Here is a 16,120-nt window from a genome sequence, read left to right on the forward strand (position 1 = left end):
ATCGGCATTGCACCTTGGAGCTGTGTCAACAACAGAGACCTTCTCATGAAGAATGATGGAACAAAGGTTAGCATGGGACTGACCTGGAGTATCTTTTAAATATCAAGTGTGCTTATTTGGGAAAATTATCTACCTCCGAAAAGGTGGTTTTGTTGTGTGTGCTAATTTTTTTATGTGCATACAGATTTTCGTTTTGTTTTGCAAGTTTCTTTCCATTTTAAAGAGTAGAATGTACAGGGATTCTGTTGCAGGTTTTTGATATTGATGCTATTGTTCAGGTTTAAAAATGAAAGTAATTCCATTTTAATATTGCTGAAGAAAACATTTGACAATACATTACCGGGGAAAAAACTATCAGTTTCTAGAGCAGGTTCCCATAAACGAAAATGTTACTGACGGATTTTAGTATGTATTATTATTTCTGCTTCCGAAAGCGAAACAATTGTATGTAAATGCATATCTATGTATAAACCCAAACAGAGTGAGCTAGTTAAGTAGACATGATTTTGTTATATTTAGTCAAGTTTTGACTAAATATTTTAACATCGAGGGGGAATCGAAACGAGGGTCGTGGTGTATGTGTGTGTGTATGTGTGTGTGTATATGTGTGTGTGTGTGTGTGTGTGTGCGTGTAGAGCGATTCAGACCAAACTACTGGACCGATCTTTATGAAATTTGACATGAGAGTTCCTGGGATTGATATCCCCATACGTTTTTTTCATTTTTTTGATAAATGTCTTTGATGACGTCATATCCGGCTTTTCGTGAAAGTTGAGGCGGCACTGTCACGCCCTCATTTTTCAACCAAATTGGTTGAAATTTTGGTCAAGTAATCTTCGACGAAGCCCGGGGTTCGGTATTGCATTTCAGCTTGGTGGCTTAAAAATTAATTAATGACTTTGGTCATTAAAAATCGGAAAATTGTAAAAAAAAATAAAAATTTATAAAACGATCCAAATTTACGTTTATCTTATTTTCCATCATTTGCTGATTCCAAAAACATATAAATATGTTATATTCGGATTAAAAACAAGCTCTGAAAATTAAATATATAAAAATTATTATCAAAATTAAATTTTCAAAATCAATTTAAAAACACTTTCATCTTATTCCTTGTCGGTTCCTGATTCCAAAAACATATAGATGTGATATGTTTGGATTAAAAACACGCTCAGAAAGTTAAAACAAAGAGAGGTACAGAAAAGCGTGCTATCCTTCTTAGCGCAACTACTACCCCGCTCTTCTTGTCAATTTCACTGCCTTTGCCGTGAGCGGTGGACTGACGATGCTACGAGTATACGGTCTTGCTGAAAAATGGCAGCTACTTGACTAAATATTGTATTTTCGCCTGACGCGACTTGTTTTGTTTTGTTTTGTTGTTTCATTGAACGGTTTGTAAAGGTGGTCGAGTACCAAGTGTCGGAGATCGAGCATGACACGGAAACTACGTCACTGGATCCAAATCACACGCACTTCCTGTTCCTGGATGATTCCAAACGAGGAACAGCGCCACATTATGGGTCAGAGATTGACTTCCGGATCGCACTGGAAAACTACATCTCCGACAACGCCATTGCTTACGAAGCCAGTGGTGGCAAAGGTTTGGAAAAGTGTATAGCTCATTTGAGACCCATTGGTACTTCGATTTCCCACTACTTCTCAAGAACTGTTCTGTCATTGTCATTATTAGTAGATACCAAATGACTGAGGTTAATTAGACCATTGCATTTGTTGAAAGAAAATATTTTTTCAGGCATGCATGCAAATTATTTCTTCATAAAAACGACTTACTGAGAGGTCTTTTGCCCCCCTTGCGAAGGCCTCAAGCCGAATTGAGTCGGCAAGAATATGGGTTAAGTCCGTGTATTTCCCCGTTACCATTCCATTTTTTCCTCACATCTTTTTCCTTTTTTTTCTCCTTTTTTTAATGCCTGCCTTTTTTAGTCGCATCTCAAATCTCAATGTTGCCAGAAAAGTGTTATGTGACAAGGTTCTATACTTTTTGCTTATTGCGACTTGTGTTAAAAAATGTTTGCCAGCATGTCTGTATGCAGGTTAAAGAGTGTGACTAGAAATGTATACAAAGTGTTCAGAATCTAAACTAAGGAGGCTTCCTTTTGCGCGAGGACACGTCAACACACGGGCATGTAAGACAATGGGTATTTTATCCAGGTGATCATTAACTCGCGCGCTCAACGAGTCTACGGACCTTGGAGGCTTAAAAATGAATGAATGAGTTTGGTCATTAAAAATGTAAACATTCTAATCAAAATTACAATTTTAGAAATCGATTCATAAAATAATTTCATCGTATTATTTATCATTTTCTGATTCCAAAAACATATAGATATGTTATGTTTGGATTAAAAACAAGCTCAGAAAGTTAAAAAAAATAGAAAAAATCTTGTTGCTGTTAACCCGTGATTTGTAAAAATGTAAAAACATTTTACAAAATTAATCACGTCGAACCTAAAACCGCGATTTGTAAAAATGTAAAAATATCGCAAAAATATTGCATTCCACAAAGTAATGCATGCCTTTTATTTTTATTAATTTTTCTTGTTTAGAGCCTCTACGCTGAGTGGTGGGGGTGGTTTTAGTTCCACATCCCCTTTTGGTGCAATCCCATTTTGCCGCCGTCCTATTTTTTGCCCCATCCCATTTTCGCGACATTTCACAAGCCAAGCGTCATTTTACTAACATGTGATAACAATAGCGCGACATCCCATTTTGACACCATATCCCATTTGGCCGCCATGCCGTTTCACCGCATTCCATTTCGCCCCCATCCCATTGTCGCGACATTTCACAAGCCAAGCGTCATTTTACTACCGTGTCATAACAATAGCGCGATATCCCATTTTGACACCATCCCATTTGGCTGCCATCCCATTTTTACATTTAGTCAAGTTTTGACTAAATGTTTTAACATAGAGGGGGAATCGAGACGAGGGTCGTGGTGTATGTGTGTGTGTGTGTGTGTGTGTGTGTGTGTGTGTGTGTGTGTGTGTGTGTGTGTGTGTGTGTGTGTGTGTGTGTGTATGTGTCTGTCTGTCTGTGTGTCTGTCTGTCTGTCTGTGCGTGTGTTTGTGTAGAGCGATTCAGACTAAACTACTGGACCGATCTTTATGAAATTTGACATGAGAGTTCATGGGTATGATATCCCCGGATGTTTTTTTCATTTTTTTGATAAATGTCTTTGATGACGTCATATCCGGCTTTTTGTAAAAGTTGAGGCGGCACTGTCACACCCTCATATTTTAATCAAATTAATTGAAATTTTGGCTAAGCAGTCTTCGACAAAGGCCGGACTTCGGTATTGCATTTCAGCTTGGTGGCTTTAAAACTAATGAACGAGTTTGGTCATTAAAAATCGGAAACTTGTAATTAAAATTATTTTTTTATTAAACGATCTATAAACAATTTCATCTTATTCTTCGTCATTTTCTGATTCCAAAACCATATACATATGTTATATTTGGATTACAAACAAGCTCTGAAAACTAAAAATATGAAAATTATGATTAAAATTAATTTTCCGAAATCGATTTAAAAACTATTTCATCTTATTCCTTGTCGGTCCCTGATTCCAAAAACATATAGATAGGATAATTATGTTTGAATTAAAAACAAACTCAGTAAGCTAAAAAGAATAGACATACAGAAAAGCGTGTTATCCTGCTCAGCGCGACCACTACCGCACTATTCTGCATGGCTTGTCGATTTCACTGCCTTTGCCACGAGCGGTGGACTGACGAAACTACGAGTATGTGGTCTAGGTGAAAAAAGCAGTGCGTTCATTCTGTGAGTTCGACAGCTTGACTAAATGTTGTTATTTTGTCTTACGCGACTTGCTTATTTATTCTTCTTGCCAAGCCTCACTATACTACTATACTGCGTTATTTAACTAGGAAGACATTCCGTTTACGCCAAATCCCATTTTTGCCATAATCCAAAATGTCGCGAAATAGGGATGACGGCGAAATGGGATGACGGCAAAACGGCATGGCGACAAAATGGAATGTGGCACTAGTGGTATGACACGGTGGTAAAATGACACTTGGCTGTGAAATGTCTCGAAAATGGGATGGGGGCAAAATGGGCTAACGGCGAAACGGGATTGCGCCAAAATGGGATGTGGAGCTAATGGTTCATGACATGGTGGTAAAATGACACTTGGCCTGTAAAATGTCGCGAAAATGGGATGGGGGCGAAATGGGCTAACGGCGAAACGGGATTGCGCCAAAATGGGAGGTGGAGCTAATGGTACATGATATGGTGGTAAAAGGACACTTGGCCTGAGAAATGTCGCCAAAATGGGATGGGGGCAAATTGGGATAACGGGGAAACGGGACTAATAGATCCCTTGACTTTGGGGTAGTGCGACCCTGTCACTGCTAGCTTTCCACTGGGAGGAAGCGACCGGAATTTCCCAACGATGGGACATCCTAGCAATGAAAAAAAAAAAAAATCTTAAAATTAACAATCGCGTTACGTACCCCAAAAGTCAAGGGATTTCGTTTTTATATTTAGTCAAGTTTTGACTAAATATTTTAACATCGAGGGGGAATCGAAACGAGGGTCGTGGTGTATGTGCGTGTGTCTGTGTGTCTGTGTGTCTGTGTGTGTGTGTGTGTGTGTAGAGCGATTCAGACTAAACTACTGGACCGATCTTTATGAAATTTGACATGAGAGTTCCTGGGTATGAAATCTCCGAACGTTTTTTTCATTTTTTTGATAAATGTCTTTGATGACGTCATATCCGGCTTTTCGTGAAAGTTGAGGCGGCACTGTCACGCCCTCATTTTTCAACCAAATTAGTTGAAATTTTGGTCAAGTAATCTTCGACGAAGCCCGGACTTCGGTATTGCATTTCAGCTTGGTGGCTTAAAAATTAATTAATGACTTTGGTCATTAAAAATCGGAAAATTGTAAAAAAAAATAAAAATTTCTAAAACGATCCAAATTTACGTTTATCTTATTCTCCATCATTTGCTGATTCCAAAAACATATAAATATGTTATATTTGGATTAAAAACAAGCTCTGAAAATTAAATATATACAAATTATTATCAAAATTAAATTGTCCAAATCAATTTAAAAAAACTTTCATCTTATTCCTTGTCGGTTCCTGATTCCAAAAACATATAGATATGATATGTTTGGATTAAAAACACGCTCAGAAAGTTAAAACAAAGAGAGGTACAGAAAAGCGTGCTATCCTTCTTAGCGCAACTACTACCCCGCTCTTCTTGTCAATTTCACTGCCTTTGCCATGAGCGGTGGACTGACAGTCTTGCTGAAAAATGGCAGCTACTTGACTAAATATTGTATTTTCGCCTTACGCGACTTGTTATATTTAGTCAAGTTTTGACTAAATATTTTAACATCGAGGGGGAATCGAAACGAGGGTCGTGGTGTATGTGCGTGTGTGCGTGCGTGTGTGCGTGCGTGTGTGTGTGCGTGCGTGTGTGTGTGTGTGTAGAGCGATTCAGACTAAACTACTGGACCGATCTTTATGAAATTTGACATGAGAGTTCCTGGGTATGAAATCCCCGAATGTTTTTTTCATTTTTTTGATAAATGTCTTTGATGACGTCATATCCGGCTTTTCGTGAAAGTTGAGGCGGCACTGTCACGCCCTCATTTTTCAACCAAATTGGTTGAAATTTTGGTCAAGTAATCTTCGACGAAGCCCGGACTTCGGTATTGCATTTCAGCTTGGTGGCTTAAAAATTAATTAATGACTTTGGTCATTAAAAATCGGAAAATTGTAAAAAAAAAATAAAAATTTCTAAAACGATCCAAATTTACGTTTATCTTATTCTCCATCATTTGCTGATTCCAAAAACATATAAATATGTTATATTTGGATTAAAAACAAGCTCTGAAAATTAAATATATAAAAATTATTATCAAATTTTTTTTTTCAAAATCAATTTAAAAACACTTTCATCTTATTCCTTGTCGGTTCCTGATTCCAAAAAACATATAGATATGATATGTTTGGATTAAAAACACGCTCAGAAAGTTAAAACGAAGAGAGGTACAGAAAAGCGTGCTATCCTTCTCAGCGCAACGAATACCCCGCTCTTCTTGTCAATTCCACGGGCACTGCCTTTGCCACGGGCGGTGGAGTGACGACGCTACGAGTATACGGTCTTGCTGCGTTGCGTTGCGTTCAGTTTCATTCTGTGAGTTCGACAGCTACTTGACTAAATATTGTATTTTCGCCTTACGCGACTTGTTTATATTTACTCAAGTTTTGTCTAAATATTTTAACATCGAGGGGGAATCGAAACGAGGGTCGTGGTGTATGTGCGTGTGTGCGTGCGTGTGTGCGTGTGTGAGTGTGTGTAGAGCGATTCAGACTAAACTACTGGACCGATCTTTATGAAATTTGACATGAGAGTTCCTGGGTATAAAATCCCCGAATGTTTTTTTCATTTTTTTGATAAATGTCTTTGATGACGTCATATCCGGCTTTTTGTGAAAGTTGAGGCGGCACTGTCACGCCCTCATTTTTCCACCAAATTGGTTGAAATTTTGGTCAAGTAATCTTCGACGAAGCCCGGACTTCGGTATTGCATTTCAGCTTGGTGGCTTAAAAATTAATTAATGACTTTGGTCATTAAAAATCGGAAAATTGTAAAAAAAAATAAAAATTTATAAAACGATCCAAATTTACGTTTATCGTATTCTCCATTATTTGCTGATTCCAAAAACATATAAATATGTTATATTCGGATTAAAAAGAAGCTCTGAAAATTAAATATATAAAAATTATTATCAAAATGTTTTTTCCAAATCAATTTAAAAACACTTTCATCTTATTCCTTGTCGGTTCCTGATTCCAAAAATATATATATATGATATGTTTGGATTAAAAACACGCTCAGAAAGTGTCACGCACTGATGCGTGGAAGATGAATACACAGAATCAAAATCAGATACTCACACTCAATCACTCGCTTTCATGCCCAATACTAAACCAGGAAAACTATTTGCAGACCAAATCAATTTAGTCAACCAATAAAGACTTGATCATCACAAACACAACAACATTATCAACTTTCATGCATTCAAACTAAAAAGAAATAACTCAAAGGAACAATGACTGTAACATAATATACTTATATAACTGAAAAAGTGCCAGAATAAACCAATACTGTCAAACACTAAGAAAACAATTTTCGGAACAATTATCCAGATTCGTTGTTCATTTGCCTGACAAGCCTGCCAGGATCAGTCTCCTAACCAGAATTATCTCATTCGACGACGAGAAGGAAGTCAAAGCCGAGAATCCAATCAGTGTCAGATCTTGACCCGGATCAGCCGACGATGAAAACGAGGATGAAGTCGAGAACCCTATCAGTGTTAGCTCATGCACGAGATCATTCGACGACGTAGACGAAGTTCCCGATCAGTGTTAGATCAGGATCAGTCGAAGACGAGAACGCGGACGAAGCTGACAGGTTCCACATCAGGAACAGCATCGAGAACAGGCTCAATGCCCTGAGGACTGGATTTACCGGCTTGACATCTGATCTAGGCTGGATTCACCGCAGGATCATAATATCCCGTGATAGGATGAATCTTTGAGCAAAACATCATCTTGACAGAAGCCATTTGAACACGGGCTTTCTTCCTTGAAGACATCACACCACACTGTTCTAGGGAAACGGAATTCAAACAAGCCTTCACACTTTCCGTCCTGTCAGGAGTTCAAACGAGAACCACCTGAGACCGACACTTCATGTCCTCGCGCTGTGAGTTTAGGTTACAACTGCCGTCCTGTCCGTCACACTCACGTGACCGTCTCACTTCTGACACTAGGTTCTATAACTCGTTTAAGCTTGTTTTGTTTTCCTAACCTGACTTCCCTCCCTTCTACCACATATCTCGGCAAAACTGGAAACAATCAGTTTTAACAAAATTGAACCGTGACACACGCCCCTCCAAAGCTCAAACTACATAGTACGTTTGCAGTTACAGTTCTTGATATCACGGTACAGTTTACTCAACCGCCCGACTGAGATAGTCTGCGCCTACGTTCTCGCTGCCAGGAATCGCCTGGATTGTGATGGCGTAGGGTTGAAGCTGGAGACCTTGCCTCGAGGTGTCACCTTTTGACATCTGTCGCATGATCGGCAGTAACGTTGGATCTCCGTGCACATGCCTGGCCAATAGAAAGTGCTCCAGACTCTTTCCCGTGTCTTCTTTGTTGCCAGATGTCCACTCATTGGGGTGTCATGGGCGTGCTTCAACACCACATGGCGGAGTGTTTGAGGTACACAAACTTGTGTGTGAGTCCCTGTATGGTCGGTGAAAACTCGTTTAAGAATCCCCTTGGCGTATTTGAAAGTGACCTTTGAGTTCGGAGATTCAGGTGTTTTCTTTACTGCAGCTTCATGCGCCCTTTTTAACGACACATCTTCCCTCTGAAGTTTCTTCAGAGTATCTGGAGTCACGTCCAAGACTTCAATCTGTATCACGGGGGTCACCTTGATCTTGATTTCCTTCTTTGCTTGGCCCCTAGTGATGACTAATAGACTCTTCTTGGGGTAGACCGGAAGCTGCTCGATTTTCCCATTGTCACGCACTGCGTATTCTCCGACGAAGACATCTGGTCCCATATCATCGATGACTATGCATTGTACTTTCCCCTTTATGAACGGGGTGTCGATCTCGATGTACGCTTTTGGATATTCTCCCGATACCTTCAACACTGCCAGACACACCGTCTCTGTGGTCCCCAAGTAGTCTTCCTTCTTTACAAACTCAGGTTTAACACAGATGTCGTCAGCCCCAGTGTCTCGCATGGCCCAACACACCCTTCCGTTGACTCTGACTTGAAGATCTCTCCGGAACGGAATTTTCTCGCATTCTTCACAGAGTGGTTCCAGTTTATGCCACAACGGGACCCGTTTCTTCCCGGAAGTGTGGATCACATTGAAGCCCTTTGACTTACAGTCGCGCATGAGATGTCCAGGTTTTTTACACTTGTGGCAAATTATTGAAGACAAGTCTCTTGCTGGCCGATTTCCACCTTTGCTTCCTGAGTTGTCTTCTTCCCCTGAAGACGTATTTTCCTGTTTGTTTTTGTCCCGATTCTTCTCCTTTCCGTGGTTGGATGAATGAACTGTTCCTGAGTCCAGTTTGCTTTCCCTTTTAGCATCCAGGTGATTGAATGCAATCCTTGCTGCTTCTTTTGCTGACTTGGGCTTCCTCTCCCTCACATAACACCCCAGCTCGCCGACCAACGATGAGAGCATCTGCTCCAGGAGGATCAGTTCTTTTAGGTTTTCAAAATCTTTGGTGATTCCCGATGTGTCAATCCATCGGTTACACACTAACCGCATCCTTTCTTCGAATTGTTTGAAATTTTCTTCCGGCGTTTTCCTCATTTCCCGAAACATTCTTCTGTAGTGATCGGGCGTTTTATGGTACTCTTCCACCAAGGCAGCTTTTACCATTTCATAGTCCCCTGCGTCTTCAGGATTCATCTTTAACATTGCCGTTTGTGCTCGCCCAGTGAGTTGATCTGCGAGCCTCACGGCCCATCTGTTGGCTGGCCATTGGTGAGTTGTAGCAACACGTTCGAAATTCTGCAGGAAAAAATCTAAGTCTTGTGACTCATCCCATTTCGTCATGATGACATTGTAGTTGTCATGGAATGTAGTCGTCGACTCACGACGAGAGGTTTCACGTGAAATTTCTATCTCTTGTTGTCGGAGCTGCAACTTCTCTTGGCGTGCTTTTTCCTGTAACTCTATTTCTTCACGACGAAGTGTTTCTTGCTGTTTCAACTCAGCGCGACGCAAAGTTCCTGTTGATGAAGCATTCGTTGCATTCGTTCTTCTTGTTGTTGCATTCGTTCTTCTTGTTGCTGCAGCAATATTTGCATCTCTTCTCGACGCAAAGTTTCTTGCCGTAACGTCAATACTTCCTGTCGTCGCAGGTCTTTTTCCTTCTGTACTTGGTCTGCCACAAAAGTTGCTAAAGCCATTCCTGAAAGACCCATTGAAGTTGCCAAACCCTGATATCTCTCCCAGCAGGCTAACTCTGATACTTGTTCATCTTGGGTTTTGGCGTCTTGTCTCGTGGTAGATTTTCCTGCACGAGATTGCTGAGGTCTGAATTCCTGCGATCTTTTATCATAAGATGGGTCAGTTTTCATTCTCGCTCCTCCTGTTGATGTCGCTTGAGGGGGTAAGGAACCCAGACTCATTGATCCCTGTAGTATTGATCCTTCATCCTGGTGCCTTGGGTTCATCAACGGAGTGCTAGTCTGGAACGGTGGTTTTAACAACGTTGCAGTCTCCTTTGATGAGGGTTGCACAGGATACATTGCACCAGATCTCAATATTCTCCCCACGAACTCGTCAACCGGGCTGGGAGCTTCCTCAGACATTGTTGCAAACAGTAATCATTGGCTAGACCACTATTCGATCAGAACTCGCTCAGAAAGAATGAACTATCTACAACCAATGGTATCTGACAAGGACAACATTCGGAAATTCAACGAACAATCCAATCAAGATTAAATCTATACCCAAAACAAAAACTAATCCATATTTGAAACGCAAACCACTCTGTAGATGTTCTTAAACACCTTTGCATCGCAAATATCATGACATCCTAGGCTATCTACCCTCCAACCCCCATCATTCTCACAATTTGTCTAATCCCAAACAACTGTAAGTCTAATACAAGTCGAACAATCCCACCGCTGCCACCATTTGTCACGCACTGATGCGTGGAAGATGAATACACAGAATCAAAATCAGATACTCACACTCAATCACTCGCTTTCATGCCCAATACTAAACCAGGAAAACTATTTGCAGACCAAATCAATTTAGTCAACCAATAAAGACTTGATCATCACAAACACAACAACATTATCAACTTTCATGCATTCAAACTAAAAAGAAATAACTCAAAGGAACAATGACTGTAACATAATATACTTATATAACTGAAAAAGTGCCAGAATAAACCAATACTGTCAAACACTAAGAAAACAATTTTCGGAACAATTATCCAGATTCGTTGTTCATTTGCCTGACAAGCCTGCCAGGATCAGTCTCCTAACCAGAATTATCTCATTCGACGACGAGAAGGAAGTCAAAGCCGAGAATCCAATCAGTGTCAGATCTTGACCCGGATCAGCCGACGATGAAAACGAGGATGAAGTCGAGAACCCTATCAGTGTTAGCTCATGCACGAGATCATTCGACGACGTAGACGAAGTTCCCGATCAGTGTTAGATCAGGATCAGTCGAAGACGAGAACGCGGACGAAGCTGACAGGTTCCATATCAGGAACAGCATCGATAACAGGCTCAATGCCCTGAGGACTGGATTTACAGGCTTGACATCTGATCTAGGCTGGATTCACCGCAGGATCATAATATCCCGTGATAGGATGAATCTTTGAGCAAAACATCATCTTGACAGAAGCCATTTGAACAAGGGCTTTCTTCCTTGAAGACATCACACCACACTGTTCTAGGGAAACGGAATTTAAACAAGCCTTCACACTTTCCGTCCTGTCAGGAGTTCAAACGAGAACCACCTGAGACCGACACTTCATGTCCTCGCGCTGTGAGTTTAGGTTACAACTGCCGTCCTGTCCGTCACACTCACGTGACCGTCTCACTTCTGACACTAGGTTCTATAACTCGTTTAAGCTTGTTTTGTTTTCCTAACCTGACTTCCCTCCCTTCTACCACATATCTCGGCAAAACTGGAAACAATCAGTTTTAACAATATTGAACCGTGACAGAAAGTTAAAACGAAGAGAGGTACAGAAAAGCGTGCTATCCTTCTCAGCGCAACGAATACCCCGCTCTTCTTGTCAATTCCACGGGCACTGCCTTTGCCACGGGCGGTTGAGTGACGATGCTACGAGTATACGGTCTTGCTGCGTTGCGTTGCGTTCAGTTTCATTCTGTGAGTTCGACAGCTACTTGACTAAATTTTGTATTTTCGCCTCACGCGACTTGTTGTCCCTTGACTTTGGAGATGACAAAAACATTTAATTTAACTGTATGTCCTTCTCTTTGTGAATTCTACATGTGTGTGTGTGCGTATGTGTGTGTTTGTGTGTGTGTGTGTGTGTGTGTGTGTATGTGTGTGTGTATGTGTGTGTGTGTGTGTGTGTGTGTGTGTGTGTGTGTGTGTGTGTGTGTGTGTGTGTGTGTGTGTGCAGAAACAGTGCAAGTGGCTGTCACTATGCTTGTGGTGGAAGGAGGAGTCAACACACTGAAGACTGTAGACAAAGCCATTAAGGAGAACATTCCAGTCATCCTCATCAAAGTAACTGTCTGCCTGTCTGTTTGACTGTCTATGTGTTTGTGTGTGTGTGTCTGTCTCACCTCTCTCTCTCTCTCTCTCTCTCTCTCTCTCTCTCTCTCTCTCTCTCTCGCACACACACAGACACACACGCACATACTCTCTCTCTCCCTCTCTCTCTCTCTCTCTCTCTCTCTCTCTCTCTCTCTCTCTCTCTCCCTGTCTCTCTCTCTCTCACTCTCTCTCTCTCTCTCCCCCTCTCTCTCTCTCTCTCTCTCTCTCTCTCTCTCTCTCTCTCTCTCCCTTTCTCGACCTCTCTCTCTCTCTCTCTCTCTCTCTCTCTCTCTCTCTCTCTCCCTTTCTCGACCTCTCTCTCTCTCTCTCCCTCTCTCTCTCTCTCTCTCTCTCTCTCTCTCTCTCTCCCTCTCTCTCCCTTTCTCGACCTCTCTCTCTCTCTCTCTCTCTCTCTCTCCCTCTCTCTCTCTCCCTCTCTCTCTCTCTCTCTCTCTCTCCCTCTCTCTCTCTCTCTCTCTCTCTCCCTTTCTCGACCTCTCTCTCTCTCTCTCTCTCTCTCCCTTTCTCGACCTCTCTCTCTCTCTCTCCCTCTCTCTCTCTCTCTCTCTCTCTCTCTCTCTCTCTCTCTCTCTCTCCCTCTCTCTCCCTTTCTCGACCTCTCTCTCTCTCTCTCTCTCTCTCCCTCTCTCCCTCTCTCTCTCTCTCTCTCTCTCTCTCTCTCTCTCTCTCTCTCCCTCTCTCTCTCTCTCTCTCTCTCTCTCTCTCCCTCTCTCTCCCTTTCTCGACCTCTCTCTCTCTCTCTCTCTCTCTCTCTCCCTCTCTCTCTCCCCCTATCTCTCTCTCTCTCTCTCTCTCTCCCCCTCTCTCTCTCTCTCTCTCTCTCTCTCTCTCCCTCTCTCTCTCTCTCTCTCTCTCTCTCTCTCTCTCTCTCTCTCTCCCTCTCTCTCCCTTTCTCGACCTCTCCTTTTCTCTCTTTTATTCACTTTTTCTCCCTCTATCTCTTTTTGACTCCCCCTTCTCTCTCTCTCTCTCTCTCTCTCTCTCTCTCTCTCTCACACACACACACACACACACACACACACACACACACTCACACATACACACACACACACACACACACAAACACACAGACATGCACACACACACACACACACACACACACACACACACACACATAATCTCTCTCCCTCTCTCTCCCTTTCTCTTTCTCTCCTTTTTTCATTCTCTCTCAATTTCTCTCCCTACATTACATTTTTGACGTTTGTCCGGAAGGGTAGGCGATGCTTTCCAAGATTTGTTTTGAAATCTAAATGTCCTAACACAACTTTTCTTCCCCTTTCAGGGCTCTGGGAAGTGCGCTGATATCTTGGCAGAGGCTCAGCAAGCGAATAACCACACCCATGGTGTCCGTGGCCTAACCAGGTACTATTTTACCAATAATCCTTCCTGGTGCAGTAGTTCTGCAGATAGATTGATATATAGATAGTTAGACCGACAGACTGAAAGACAGACAGACAGACAGACAGACAAACAAAAAGATAGATAGACAGATAGATATAAAGATAGATAGATAGATAGATATATTGGTAGGTATAGGTAGGTAGGTAGATAGATAGATAGCCATCGGGAAGCGGGAATATGTCAGCTGACTTTTGCGGTTAAAACGGTTATTTCTCTGAACAACTCAGAATAAATCCACGATTGTGCACTGCGGGTTTGACAGAAGCTTACAAATTAGAAACAGAAATGATGATAATAATGGAGAAGAGAGAGAGAGAGAGAGAGAGAGAGAGAGAGAGAGAGAGAGACAGACAGACAGACAGACAGACAGACAGACAGCCATACAGACAGACAAAGACAGAGAGACTGACAGACAGAAAGAGACAGACAGATAGCCAGACATTCATACAGACAGACAAAGACAGAGAGAGGGACCGAGACAGATAGACAGAGACAGATAGACAGAGATAAAGACAGAGAGGTCGGAAAAAGAGAAATACCCTCTGAATAATTCTTTCATCACTTTTTAATCAACAGCAAAGCTGACACCATCAAGGACAGGATACAGCGCAGCTTTCCAAAAGAGGAAGACAAGGTGAACCGACTGGTCACCAGCTGTATCAGAGAGGACGCCACGCGCAAGATGATGTCCGTGTTTCACGTGGACCCTCACGTGAGGTCAAGCCACGACCTTGACGTGGCCATCTTGCGAGCCTTCCTCACAGGTAAGAAAAACACTGACTGGGTGAGCGCGTAATGGGCAGAATATGCATGGGCACTTTCAGTGGCACAGACGACGCACTGCCTATTATTTATGCCGCGATAGGGGTTATGACGAGTATTTGGCCTGTTTTTCTTTCACGCAACGTGTTGTGGGCTGGGATAATCTGCAGTGCGTCGTCGGTCCTGCTGAAGTTGCATATGTGAGCGGAGCCCCTAAGGGCGCTTATTCACAGATGCGGTTCTTCCCGTGAACAAGATCCTGTTTACCGTCACAGACTCAGAGACCTGTCCAGACCGAGAACAAGACATAAACAAGTCGCGTGAAGCGATATTAAAACATTTAGTCAATATGTAAGGTTGAAACTAAAAGATTCAACACGAGAAACCAGCCATCACCAGATAGCAGAAGACATAGGTTTTGCGTACATAATTGATTCAACAACACGTTTCCTTTCTGCACACAGTCGTTGGTTTCTGGAATGTGTTGAGGTTGAATTGAAGGACCTCTTATCTCATTTTCAGTTTTATGTCATTACTTTTTTTGGTCACGTCGCTGGGAAATTTGGCTCGCTTCCTCCCAGTTGAAAGCTAGCTGCAACAGAGCCACACTTCAACAGAGTCGAGCTACAACAGAGTCTAAGTGTTATCATGCAGCCACATGCTCTTCTGGCGGAATGACCGCGGTCTTTTTCGTGCCACAGTGGTAATACGGGGCGGGGACACGGATACCGTACAGTTCACACGTTTCGATTCGTATCGGCCAGGATTCGAACGCGTGACTCACAGATCACAAATCTCGACAAATTGCGTTACCGGGCCCCCATTTCACTTGGAAACATACCAAGAATGTACATCTTGGCTATGTTTTGATTTTGTGCAGAGAAGGATTTTTCAAAGTGCTGAATTAAGTTCGTAACTGATCAGATACCTAACATTCATTTAGCAAAAAATCCAACCTTTGCATAGAATTCAGCCAGGCTGTTGATTTGTAATATATGCCCAATTGAAAATATGCGATATTAGATATATTCGGAAATATTCGTATGTATTAAATAAACAGTTAACGGGCAGGTTAGATGTGTCAATTTTTTCCCCCATTTTGAACGTATTCATGTTGATGGACAATAAAGTGTTTGCTATTGTTATCGTATTGTTATTGTTAAGAAATCAGAGGGCAATTCAAAATGTTGGTCAACTACTCAGCTCTAAGCTCATTCCTACTCTCAGATATCCATCGACATGTATGCATGCCAGTTTAGTCTTGTTTATTTTCACAGCCAAACAGTTGAGCGTGAAGAAGAAGATGGAGCTGGCTATCGCGTGGAACCGCGTGGATGTTGCCAGGAACGAGATCATGGCTGACATAGACCTCACAGACACATCAGTGGGTAACAGTGAAGGACACAGGCAAAGCACTACGGATCTGGTAAGAAAACAGCATCTCAAAGGAGTTAATTATTTGGCCGAGGGAATTCTGTCTCCTTGTAACTTGACGAGGGCGTTTGTGTAGCCATCCCAGGGAATCACCCACGTCCAAGTAACAAACATTACAGAGCCAAGGGAATGTTGTCTCCTTGTAACCT

General features: G+C 42.0%; 2 protein-coding genes across 2 annotated transcripts in view; one reads left to right on the forward strand and one right to left on the reverse strand.

Moving 5' to 3' along the window:
* Positions 1-16,120, forward strand: part of LOC138978700 (transient receptor potential cation channel subfamily M member 8-like) — a 41,573-nt gene that overhangs the window by 7,539 nt on the left and 17,914 nt on the right. Inside the window, exons 6-11 of the mRNA XM_070351497.1 lie at positions 1-66; positions 1,402-1,600; positions 12,217-12,323; positions 13,657-13,736; positions 14,352-14,539; positions 15,815-15,963. The exon at positions 1-66 is cut by the window's left edge and continues 101 nt beyond it. Coding sequence (XP_070207598.1) covers positions 1-66; positions 1,402-1,600; positions 12,217-12,323; positions 13,657-13,736; positions 14,352-14,539; positions 15,815-15,963 — 789 coding nt within the window. The remainder of the gene's footprint in view (positions 67-1,401; positions 1,601-12,216; positions 12,324-13,656; positions 13,737-14,351; positions 14,540-15,814; positions 15,964-16,120) is intronic.
* On the reverse strand, positions 6,906-11,787 carry LOC138978692 (uncharacterized). Its single transcript, XM_070351486.1, has one exon. The coding sequence runs from the start codon at positions 9,651-9,653 to the stop codon at positions 8,049-8,051; it is 1,605 nt and encodes a 534-aa protein (XP_070207587.1). The 5' UTR covers positions 9,654-11,787; the 3' UTR covers positions 6,906-8,048.

The sequence above is a fragment of the Littorina saxatilis genome, linkage group LG1, assembly GCF_037325665.1.
Source record: "Littorina saxatilis isolate snail1 linkage group LG1, US_GU_Lsax_2.0, whole genome shotgun sequence".
NCBI classification, from domain to species: domain Eukaryota; kingdom Metazoa; phylum Mollusca; class Gastropoda; order Littorinimorpha; family Littorinidae; genus Littorina; species Littorina saxatilis.